The sequence below is a fragment of the Podarcis liolepis genome (assembly GCF_965112155.1).
Source record: "Podarcis liolepis genome assembly, chromosome: 7".
Classification (NCBI taxonomy): Eukaryota; Metazoa; Chordata; class Lepidosauria; order Squamata; family Lacertidae; genus Podarcis; species Podarcis liolepis.
The window spans coordinates 61,873,841-61,885,991 of NC_139561.1; the positions used below are offsets into that span (position 1 = coordinate 61,873,841).

The 12,151-nt window shown below is 43.9% G+C and overlaps 1 protein-coding gene across 4 annotated transcripts in view; it reads left to right on the top strand.

Annotated features, from left to right (window-relative positions):
* RIMS3 (regulating synaptic membrane exocytosis 3) overlaps positions 1–12,151 on the top strand; it is a 58,144-nt gene that overhangs the window by 14,258 nt on the left and 31,735 nt on the right. Inside the window, exon 1 of one of the 4 annotated variants that reach the window (XM_083511671.1) lies at positions 6,507–6,752. The exons of 1 other annotated variant lie outside the window; for it this stretch is intronic. Coding sequence is in view for 2 of the 3 variants with exons in the window: in XM_083511672.1 (XP_083367798.1) it covers positions 7,145–7,225 (81 nt within the window). In the remaining variant the exon portion in view is untranslated. Of the gene's footprint in view, positions 1–6,506; positions 6,753–7,034; positions 7,226–12,151 lie in introns of those variants that run through there. 2 more of the 4 variants (XM_083511672.1, XM_083511669.1) reach the window with 2 other exon arrangements.

Below are 12,151 nucleotides of genomic sequence, written 5' to 3' on the forward strand. Positions count from 1 at the left end.
GGATTTGCATCCTGTGCCTTAAAAGTCTTCATCATTTGCATGCTTCCCTGTGATTGGGCAGCACAAACTGCAAAGTCCTAGAGGATGCCCAGTGAGAGAACCGCATGTAAATTGCAGCATTGGTTCTTGTTACTATGTCAGAAGTGTGATGCTCTGGCAGATCAGCTTATGGGCATCAGACGTGCATCTCAGTGGCTTCAGATTAAGGGGGCTGTGATTGCTGAGCTGCTCCCACAGAGAGCAAGATATATAGAGAGCAGGGATGAGGACCCGTCTTCAGCCAGAGGGGTGTATCCCTTTTGGGCCCCCACACAGAAGCAAAAGTGATTAGAGCAATGGATATGGATTTAACCTTTGTACAGTACGGTAGTTTCTACACCCAACTCACACACCCCTCTCTGTCCTCCATGCAGGAAAGCAAGAGGCGTTATCAAAGTTGAAGGACAAATCCCAGCCAGGCAAAAACATGCAAGGAGGGTACAAAGCAAGGCCAGTGGGTGTTGTGACATTGGGGGTGTCTTGGGGGACTGCATTTGGCCTCTGGGCCTGAGTTTCTCAACCCCAATACAGAAGGATGAAAACAGGAGTCTGGTTACACGCTAATCTTAATAGCATTTTTTTTTAAAAAAAAAAGAATGTCCCCATGGAAAGTCATCAGCGTATAATGTGAATTTCTCCTAAACGTACACATTTTTGTGTGCAATTTTGTGTGCGAGCTGAACTGAATTTCTCCTCCCTCCCTCTATTCTGGCTCAGAGCCATGTATCAGGCTGCCATTGAATTACCTTGAATGGTACCTTTTGCCCTCTTCAGTAATGACCTTTAGAAGCGCAAAGTCTCTCTTAGACAGTGGCATTTCACATAGTGAACACTTGTCACACCCCTGTTCTCCTTCCAGGAAGCACTGCCTGAACACCCCAACCCTCACATGTTGCTATAGGCTTTATTCTGCCTGCTGATAATTTACTCTGCAATAGCGAGTCCTGACCTGGCTACTGAAGTACGAAGTATGTCTGTCTGGAAAAGCAGTTGACTGGGATAGGAGGAAAAAAGATTACATTGCTCTGCCTAAACAACAGTGTTTGGGAAATGACTTTAGCTCAGTGGTAGAGCATTTGCTTTCCAGGTTCAATTCCTGGTATTTCTAGATAGGGTTGGAACCCCTGTTTGAAACTCTGGAGAGTCATTGCTGGTCAGTGTAGACAATACTGAGTTAGATGGACTAAGTTAGATGCATTTCTTTACACATTACAGTGGTACCTCGGGTTACATATGCTTCAGGTTACAGATGCTTCAAGTTACAGACTCTGCTAACCCAGAAATAGTACCTCTGGTTAAGAACTTTGCTTCAGGATGAGAACAGAAATCGTGCTCCAGCGGCGCAGCGGCAGCAGGAGGCCCCATTAGCTAAAGTGGTACTTCAGGTTAAGAACAGTTTCAGGTTCTTAAACAGAAATCTTCAGGAGATTTCTGTCCATCCACTTTCCTTTTTATGTCTTACATTCTCTACCACTCATCAAGTAATGCTCCATTTCCTCCCCAACAGCCTCTGTATCAGTAAATGAAAGCCACTGCTTCAACAAAATGACCAGCTTGCAGTACAAAAAACACCACTGCCTTTTGCAGAACAAGGTCTGTGTGTGCCAGGCAGGCCTGAAAAGTTGCAGCTTGCAAAAGTGAAGTTTTCTGCCCACCCCCACCCAGCACATTCCAAAATGCAGTAGTACCTCGGGTTACATACGCTTCAGGTTACAGACTCCGCTTACCCATAAAGATTACCTCGGGTTAAGAACTTTGCTTCAGGATGAGAACAGAAATTGTGCTCTGGCGGCATGGCAGCAGCAGGAGGCCCCATTAGCTAAAGTGGTACTTCAGGTTAAGAACAGTTTCAGGTTAAGAACAGACCTCCAGAACAAATTAAGTACTTAACCCGAGGTACCACTGTACTTGGCTGGAAAACGGTATTGCTAAACTTGAAGAAGTGTGCATTTCAAATGATGGCTGCATTTTCCCCCTTATTGTTTCAGAAAGTGTGAATTGGGCATTTAATTTCTCCTCCATCCCTTCTGAGATGACAAAACCTTGTCCAAAACCTACATGGATTAGGATACTGAGAAATCATTTACAGACCTCTCCTCAGATGCAACGGGTTTGTGTGTGCATTCACACATACTTGCCTTCTATGAAGGGGCCAATTCCAGCTTAGATGCTACTGTTGAGGTCTGCTATACGTATGATGTTTCTCTTCTTTGGCCTTCCCCATTTTGGGTGACCTCCCCTGTGTGATGGGTGGTGGATAGACTTCAGCCCTCTTCACTGACCTGTGCTCTGCAAAGATTGCTCTCAGCCTCTTCTTTTATCCTGAATTGGATTAGGAAAGTTAATCAGCCATTTGATGGAGGTCTCAACCCTTCCTGCACTTCAGGATTAAGAACCTACTGCCAGAGCTGTTAGCCACTTCTCTAACATGATAATTGTTTCTTGGCTGCTAATATATCCTGTCCCCCCCCCCCCCGCCCGCTTCCTTGCAGTGAGAATAGCTCTGTCTTAGGGGAAAGAAAGGCTCCGGAAGATACTGGTATTGCCTGTTGGTACGACTGTGCTCTCTTGATGTCTAAGCCACAGGAAACCTTTCCTTCGCAAGAAGAAAGATAAGGAAGCTCTGATTCACACATGTATGCATGTCCTTTGATGACTGCAATGCACAGAATACCACAGAAGCTTTCTGACATCAACTTAAATGCACTGCTTTTCAATAGAGTTTGTAAAGGCCAGGGCTACACAAGTGGCCGAGTGGTGTGCGATCCTGCAGTGGCAGAATGGACTGTGCCACTTCAGACTTCAAGTAGGGGGCAGGTACCATTGTTAATGGTCTCTTATGTGTTAAAAACCAACCAACCCCAAACCTCATTCATTTGAAAAGGAAATAGGGAAGCTTCTAATCCAGTGTGGTGTTGCATTACTATTCTACTTGCACGGAGTCCCCACCACCACCTATAGGCTGAAGGGGATAGTCCAGTCTAGAACCTCAGAACTATGCCACTACGTTCAAGATTTTGGGCTCAGTCTTCATATTCAGCAGCATGAGTTGATGTAATGCTGAGGCAATAGAATAAGAAACCTTATTCTCTGAACTGCATATGGAAAGGAGATTACCATTTTTGAATACTCCCCATGTTCCCAGTTAATTGAAATAAACAACATTGAGGAAAGCAATTCTAGCCTAACCCTGTCCCTCCTGTACCTGCTTTCTGTTTGCAAGGAGGGGTTTTTCTCCTTGATGTAGGAAAGCAGTAAAAAAATATGATTGGCCCACCAGGAGTGATGCAGCTCATTTTACCACCATATTGCTTGTTTGTTTGTTTGAAACATGCCTATATTGTCCTTCAATTAAACAGATCTAGAGTAGTTTTCAATAGCTCATAAAACACAATGCATTTGCAACAATAAGTAAAACACTTTATTGCAGCAATAAAAAAGCAATTGCAACAGAAACGTTCTAGGCAGTCTTCAGGGACAGCCCTATGCACAATGCACTGCGGTAGTCTAACCTGGAAGTTACCCAAATGTGGGCGACTGCAGCTGAGCTATCTCCATCCATGAGGGGTTGCAGCTGGCAGAGCAGCCTTAGCTGGTGGAAGGTGCTCCATGACACTGAGGCCCTGTGGGTCATTAATCACAGAGCTGGACTAATGAGCATCCCCAGGCTGTAAATATGACGCTTTAGTGCAAGTGTGATGATTTCCAGAACAGGCTGAGTAACACTCCCCTGGACAAATGAACTGTTCAACACCAGTATTTCTGTCTTGTCAGTACTGAACTTCAGTTTATTCATCCTAATCCACTTCACCACTGCCTCTAGGCAATGATTCAGCACATGGACTACTGAATTTGTAGGCCCACTCTTAGGGGTCATTTGTAAGTGTGTGGTAATCAAAGGTAAAGAAATCAACAGATGTGCAACCCAATCCAAACTTGATAGTTTTCTTTTTTTACCCTTTCTTTATGAGGGCAAGAGATGCACTTGTGACCAACTCTGGCTTTGTCCAGTGGAAGACTGAATCTGGAACATGGGGTGTAGAAGGAGGAGACACAGAAACTTGATAAGCTTTAAAGTTGAACCAAGTGTAGAACGCCATAGCTTACAGAATTTTTGTGCTTTGTGGTTGACTCTTAGCCTCATCTGCCTAACCCAGGGCCTGGATGTAGTTTTCCAGGCCTCTCTGGCTTGCATCCATCTCTAGCCCTCTTCTGCACCTTCATAAGGTACTGTTGCCTGGCTGGAATGTGTTCTTGAGTTCTGATAATGCCCCTTGCTTGTCAGGATGGAAAGATTGCTCTGCCCACTTTTGTATCTGGCCCCTCCCACCCCAGAAGGTTGCCCATGAGGGGCCATTGGGCTGAAAAAGGTTCCCCATCGCTGGGCTAGAAGCTATATACTGTATGAGCTCTTCTGGGTCAAGAAGTCAGTCCTAAGGAATGGGTGTTCTCTTGGTAAGCCCTGGACATCTAAGCCAGGATTTCCGTATAGCAACTGCTGCCATTACTATTTCACCTCCTTTTCCGGGTCCTCATTCTACAGTTAAATGGGAATTTCAGTTCATTGACAAGCCTGTTAAGTTGCTAAGAGAAAGCATCTATTCCATCCTCCGTGAAACTTGGGACAAAGATATGTGAGGCTACATTTTCCTTGGTTCCTGAGGAATGCTGTTGGAGTAAATTTATTGTTCAGCAGTGGCCAATGAAACAATTCCAGGTGGCTTCACTGGAGCCAGAGTTTTCACCTTAGTCTTCAAACATCTTAATTCTGGAGCTGCCTTTGTCTCCTGCACCATGACCAGCATGGACAAATGAACATTTGGATGCATGGGCTATTTTATACTCAGCCTAAGAATCAAGTACTCTGCAAAACAGAGCAACAACAACAAAAACAGTGCTTTTTAGAACTGAAACAACAGTATGCAGATATTCAAATTCGCCCCAGAATTTCATTTGACAAATTTTACGTACAAAATTTTGAACCTGAAACTCATATTTAAACATTGTGTGAAATTTTAAATGAGTCCAATTTTCAGTTAGATTTGTTGGCATCTCTCGATTAGTTTGATTTGGGCAGGTGTCAAACCTCATAAACTGTCACCTCTCAAATACTAAATCCGATTAGACATAGACCCAGTACACACAAGCATAAATGTCACTTGGTATCTAATCACTCAACAAATCCCTTATGACTCTCGGCTCAATGTCACAAACAAACAAAATTCCCAGCATCCAAATTTTACCCAAGATTCTATGGTTTCAATTCACCTGATCTTGTTTGTGGATCAGCACTGAGGCAGTGCTGTCATTACCAAAGCAGAGGAGCAACATTATGTGTATTGATTAACATATCATTTAAAAAGAAATACTGATGTAATGAGACCATCACATCTGGATTCCTTTCCTGTTGTGATTTAATCAACGTACTTATACGTAATTACAGCATCAGAAACAAACCCATCAAGATCCCTATGTTGCCTGGCGTTTTGATCAATGCACATTTGCTCTCCTCCACCTGGCGGTCTGTCAGTAAGAAAGAAAAATACATTATGCAAACCTGCAGCAAACTGTGCACCTACCAATCCTGAAATTAATTTTAGAAATCATTCTAGTCAAACCAGAAACCCACAGAATGAAAACAAGATGGAATGGGGTGCACACCCACTCGTCCCTGGCAATTTGCGTTTGAGGTGCTGTGAGGTGATGCTGAAGCTCTGTCTGTGGCATGTGATCTGCAATGTTCAATTCATGCATGATACAATCACTGATGCCGCCGCCATCAGAAGATGGAACGTGTTCATTTGCAGCAACTCACAGTGGCAGGCAAATTCCAAAGAAGAGGAGCCCGTTTGGAAGGATTTTAGGGAAAATGTGAGGGTAATGGGGATGCATGTGCTGTGTGCGTCACCACTTGTCAGTGATCTGATTAGCATTGTGGAATAATGAGCCAGTGATTTGTACTGCTGTGGTTGAAATCCAGAACACTTGGAAGATATGGATAAATATCCTGTGTATTCTGATGAACCTTGTCCATTGAATCTTGAACCTTTAGCACTGTACTGTCTGCTTTCCTGCACTGGTTCAGACCCAGCGCCGTATCAGTGGTACAGGGATGGGGGTGAATGCTGCGTGTGGGTTCAGCAGATTCTTGCCCCTCTCTACATTTCCTCTGTGGCTAATCCCTCCCTGTCACTGTATACTACCCCCCCCCCATGACAATAGAGTTAATGGGGTGGGGAGGAGGAGACACAATATTTCTCTCCCCCGTTTCATTTCTGGAGGGGGAAGAAATCCAGAGGCTGCTTCCCACATGCTCTGACTTTCTTTCTTTCTTTCTTTCTTTCTTTCTTTCTTTCTTTCTTTCTTTCTTTCTCTCTCTCTCTCCCTCTCCCCCCCCTCCAACTTTTGGCTGTGAGGAGAATTGGGTCAGCAAGGTAACCATGGTAATGCTTAAGCAAAGAGAGTCTACAATCCAGCCCCCCTCCCCACCATCTCCCTCTCCCCTTCTCTCTCTCTCTCCCTCCAGAAACCCTTACATTACAGATTAACTAGATTGTCAGCTCCAGCAATGAGATTTGGGGCCTGAATCCCTTCCATTTGGGGGCCACGATTATTCCGATCTATTTCTGGAGGGGAGGTGGAGGGCGGGTTGTTGAGCTGCTTCCGTGACTCCATTTACACTTGGATGCAATATAGGACCCGTCCATCTCTAGGTAAGGAGCATCCTTCTTCCCATCAGCATTGATGTTTATTTTCATTGATGTTGGGCAAATGGGGGAGGGGAGGGGGAGGGTGGTGTAGCATTACTTTTGCAATAACCTTTGGCAGTGTCAATTCTGGGTTGGCAAAGGTGAATTTTTTTAAACAAAAACAGTGAGGAATTTGTCCGCCCCCCTCTGCCAAATGACTGGGTCTATGCATTGTATTTTCCTTGGCACAAAGGGAGATTTCTGTTTGCATTTTGCATGCATGGCTCTTTCAAAGAACAACCAAGCTGGCACCATGAGGCAAGGGTACTAAAGGATGCATTCTTTTCATGTCCTGCCACCTCTTTGCTTCCTAAGGGTCCTGGCAGGGATGACAGGTCATCAGGAATGTGAAATGGATGCATGATTTAAAAGAAATCTCAGAACAGTGTCTAGAGGCACAAATCTCACACATTGAGTTCAGTGGCCTTTACTCCCAGGTAAGTGGATGTATAATTACAACCTGGTTGAGCATCTGTAATCCTGTTAGCTCTCTCTCTCTCTCTCTCTCTCCCCCCCCCCATTCACTTGAAATAGGAACCTGGTATCTTTGAGAATGTTTTCATTTGTTAAAAAGTCAGAAGATGAGGGACAGAATCCTTCTGCAAGAGAAAGACAGCAAGAGTTGGGAACTGATTGAGCTTCTCTTGCAAACCTTCCCCTCTTCTTGCTGTTTATTTGGAGAGAAATGATGAGGAAACAAACAGCGGTTTGGTTTTGGGATGCTGAAGTGAATGATGGTATTAGCTGTTGTGGGTCTTACAGCAGCCACCCTGTGGCTAAATTAGCAGTGCAACTCTCAGGGTTTCTTTTTTGGAACTACCTTAAAGGCATAAGCAGCCTGGGAGAGCCAAGGAAAAGGTAAACCAAACAGACAGGCTAAGAAAAATAGATGCCTTGTCTTGTGTTCCAAAATGAGCAAATAAGCACCCACCGTTTCAGTTTTTTGCCTCACCTTCTCTTTCACATGTTGCATTGCCAGCGATCTTACTGGCATCGCTGTGGCATAATGATCTAATTTCTGCACCCACCCTAGTCTGGTCAATCTCAGCAGCAGCAAATAAAGAGCAGGGCGGAAGAGGCAACTGACATGGTCCTTTCTACCTTCTTTTAGAGAAGGCTGCTTTGATTATTGTTGTTGTTAATCATAAATGAAACATAAATTTGCTTCATTTATGAATCACTCCCAATGAAGCATATCAAATCAATTTCACAATACAATAAAAACATACAGGACAATTTCAAATCCAATGCAGATATCGATTGGGATAAAAATCTCCATTTGGAAGTCTTATTGAAAAAGGAAAGCAAGCCCTTTTACTAACACAAATGTTCCCTCATTTAGCTATGTATGGATACAAGAGGTTTGAAGGATTATTGCACCCCTCATCTTTCTGCCAGTCGTGCCTTGCCCTGTCCTGAAGCACAATTTCACTTAACATTGTGGAGTGTTGTCATTATGATAGCAAAAAGAACTGTGGTAATTAGTTGTTCCAACATGTGCTTGGTGTGGGAGAGTGGGAATTAAGCAGACCAATAGTGCAATCTATTGGATTCCTATCTAGAAGCAAGCCCCGTTGAGTTTCATAGCGCTTACCCCCAGTTAAGCAAATATAGGGTTGCAGTCTAGTGGCCAAACTATACATGACCCTAAACCAGGAGTGGCATTCCAGATGTTGTTGGCCTTTAACCAAACTGTATGGGGCTTGTGGGTTTTCTATTTCTATTCAACATCTGGAGGGTCACAGGTTGCCCACCTAGACACACCACTTGCAGTTGGTGCTGCATCCATGTCCCCACTGTTGCCCTGAGGGGGGCTTAGATGGAGATGACTCACCAGCAGCCACCAGCACCTCTTCGATGCCACCCAAACCTGAGGTCATTGCTCTCTAATCATCCTCAGACTCATCTGATAAGCCTTCTGTAATTTCTCCTGCTCCATGGTCCTGCAGGAGCATGCAACTGCAGAAACAGCTGTGGACTTCGCTTGCCAACTTTAAGCCTTCAGATGACTTTGGTCCTTTGCTGAGACTTTGGTCCTTTGCTTAGCACTCCTTTAACAGAGGTTGGATGGCTATCTGCCATGCATGCTTTAGTTGGGATTTCTGCATTGCAGGGGGTTGGACTAGATGGCTGGTTGGAAAGAGTTGTGCATCTCTAGCAGGTTGCTTAAGAGAAGGTTGAAAAGGATTTAACTTGTTAAGAACTGAGGTTGCAACCTTCAACCAGTCATTTGTTAGATTAGTCAACTAAAAAGCTGACCGCAATGAACAAAGCAGCAGTTTTTTTAAAAAAAGTGGTTAGCTGTCTTAACACCAGAATGGGCAAAACCTGTAGGTGGCAGACAACTTTTTAAAGTGGATGTTTCCCCTTCTCTTTCACTCATGAAAGATGCCTGTAAGTTGGGTGCTGCTGTGATATGTAGAGACAACACTTAAACACAAATAAAAATGTCTTATTTACTCATAGAGGTATTGTTTCATTCATTTGCTAATAGAATAGAAATAGAAATCCCGTATCAGGTAAGAGTTCTTTTAATTGGCTGATGGACCTATTAAGAACTTGAATAGGGTGTGTTAGGATAGCTTCAGTGCTGGTGTTGTATGGCATCATAATGAATTTTCAAAGGGTCTACCTCAGAAACCTCAGCAGCCTCCTTTGTAATTCTAAGGAGAGTTAAGTACCTTTCACTCTATATCTGGGTCTCAGTGTTGCTATAGGTGCATTCAGATGAATCACTAGTGATCCCATTTGGATCAAATTGGGCTCTTAGCACTTCCTTATGCACTCTTCTGGCTGGGATATGGCTCTCCCATCTTATTCATACTCTGGCTCTGACTCCCCTGTAGCTTCTTTAGCTCCACAGTCATGTAGGAACACATAAGTTTGAAATCCACTATGGGCCCTTTAAGGATTGCAGGCAGCTTTCCTGGGAGAGGTGGGCAGAATCACTGGAAAAAGAGATCCCGACAGCTTTTTAAAGCCTTCACATAATTTTGGTCCTTTGCTGATAAAACATCTTTCTATAGCCCAGCTAGCAGAGGGTACATAGAACTTTCCATGGTCCTGATTGTTGCTCCTTAGAACCTGCTATGTCAAAGGCAGTAGTCACCTGACCAGCCTTGACCTTGCTTTTTATACCTGGACTTGTTTCCACACAGCTGGTGTTGTCCCATGCCAGTGGCCTTATAAGGTGCTCTAAAATGTCATTTATTCAACCCAATTTGTATCAGCATGTATTCTTTGCCAGGGGTGCTAGCCAAACAAAACAGTACACTGCATTTCCATGGAGCAGAACAAAGTGGTAGGACTGGTCTGTAACACTTCAGGCAGCAGATGAAGGAATTCACAGGGCATTCAAAACTCTCCCTGTTTTGAATAGCAAATAGGCACTGTTTTTAGGGAGAGAGCAAAACAAGAGCTTTTCTTCCCAGTGTGCTACTTTGCTGCTCACAGAGAATCTTCACATGAAAGAGCATTCTAAAAAAACAATATCTCTTTCCTGCTATCAGAAGAGTGGGGACCATCTCCTTTTGATGTTTTTGTTGAAAAGGTCCAAGCAAAATGGTAAGAGACAATATTTTCAGGGCCACCAGTATAGGAACATGAGATCTTTGCAATGCAAGTAGGAAAGGTTTTGCACCAGCTCACGAAGTGAGGAGGGATGATGGAAACTCACGAAATGGATTTGCCGCCAATGTGATAAAGTGAAGGCAAAGTTTTTCAAATTGAGCTGATATTAACTGGGGACAGGGGGCAGGGGACAGGCAAATCTGAGGTGCTCTGCAGGAGGCTGCAGTAGAAAGCAATTGCCAGCAGCTGAAAAGCCACTTGTATATATGAGTACCAATGCTTAAAATGTGCTGGGATTATTTTAGCCAATTTAACTGTCATTCTTTCTCTGCAGGGAATTCTGGGCACAGTAGTTCTGTGTGTGGGGACAAGGAATCTGTGGTAGAGAATTATCAGCATCCTCATCAAATTCCAGTTCCCAAGATTCTTTGGGAGAAGCCACTGAAGTAGCATGAAACCAACTTTTCCCTCATTGTATGGCTGAATACCTAGATTTACTAACATTTTAAAGGTAACAGCAGCCAATCGCTACAGGAGAAGAGCTTTAGCTCAGTGCTAAAGCAACTGCTTTGCACTGGAGTGATTTCTGACATGGGACAGATAGGACAAATAAGCAAACACTGGCAATTTCTGCTCCTGTTTCAATTTTTGTCAGAATTCTCTGACGACCCTAGTGAAGTGCACCTAAAATGTAATGTGCGAAGTGACCCTGAGAACTTCAATTATATACCACTGAAAGCAGGATGTTACAAAAAGTGTGTGTGTGCAGTTAAGGATCTCATTATTTTGACTATTACATTACTCTTTAATTTTCACCACTGTGCTAAGTATTGCTTTGCCATTTATGGCTGGCTTGAAGGAAAGGTCCCCTGCCTCGTTCATTTTCAGAGAATAGAAAAGCGACCCGCTAACCCATTTTGTTACTAGGAGCTGGTTAACGCTCTTGAGCAACAGCCAAATCTTTTATTGAAAGGCTGGCAAGAGAGGTCTATTTATCTAAATTTCCTGGGGAACAGCTGATTTGCAGGACTAATTGAGGGCTGGGGTGGCATTGGCAATGATTTAAACTTGCCGCACAATGCCTGTCGAAAACAGAGTCCTGCTCCTTGACAATGGAGATCATTGGCCAACAGCCTACAGCCAGCACTGTCTTTGTTCTGGGCCACAAAGAAAATCTCAATTTCACATCCAAATTCTGAACAGAGAAAAGCCTGATTCTGCAACCTGAATAGATTCTGCAAATCAAATGAAGGGAGTCCCCTGGAGATTGAATACCCCGCCCTTTTAATATTCTGTTCATTCCACATTGGGGCTTCTTAAATATTGTGGCTGTTCAAGGTTAACTTGCATTGCCAGAGGCTTAAACTAAGAAGAATGGAGAGAGAATTCAGTTTCCTATCCAATATCATTGTCCTTCCCTTTGACTCCCCATCCTGCCCCCACTATATGATTGGAACAAAGTCAAGGGGAACCATCCACAAGGGAGTTCTCTTGCAGAAACTTCATTGAACTGGATGGGGAAAGCACATGGACACCATGCTCTTGAACTTCTGCCATTCATGTGCAGGAGCTTTTCCCAGTGAATGGTGCTTTTATTCAGCACCTCTGTTTCTAAATGTGTGAGTAGCCTGGTGTCTCCTGCACACACTGGGAAAACCAAAAACCAAACGTTCAAAGAGCAGTGCAGGGCTGTTTGCAAAAAGGCCTTCAAACAGCTCTGGACTGTGCTTTGAAGTCATGAGAGTTAGGGCTTCAAAGCACAGCATCATCTGATGCAAGATGATTGGCAGGTG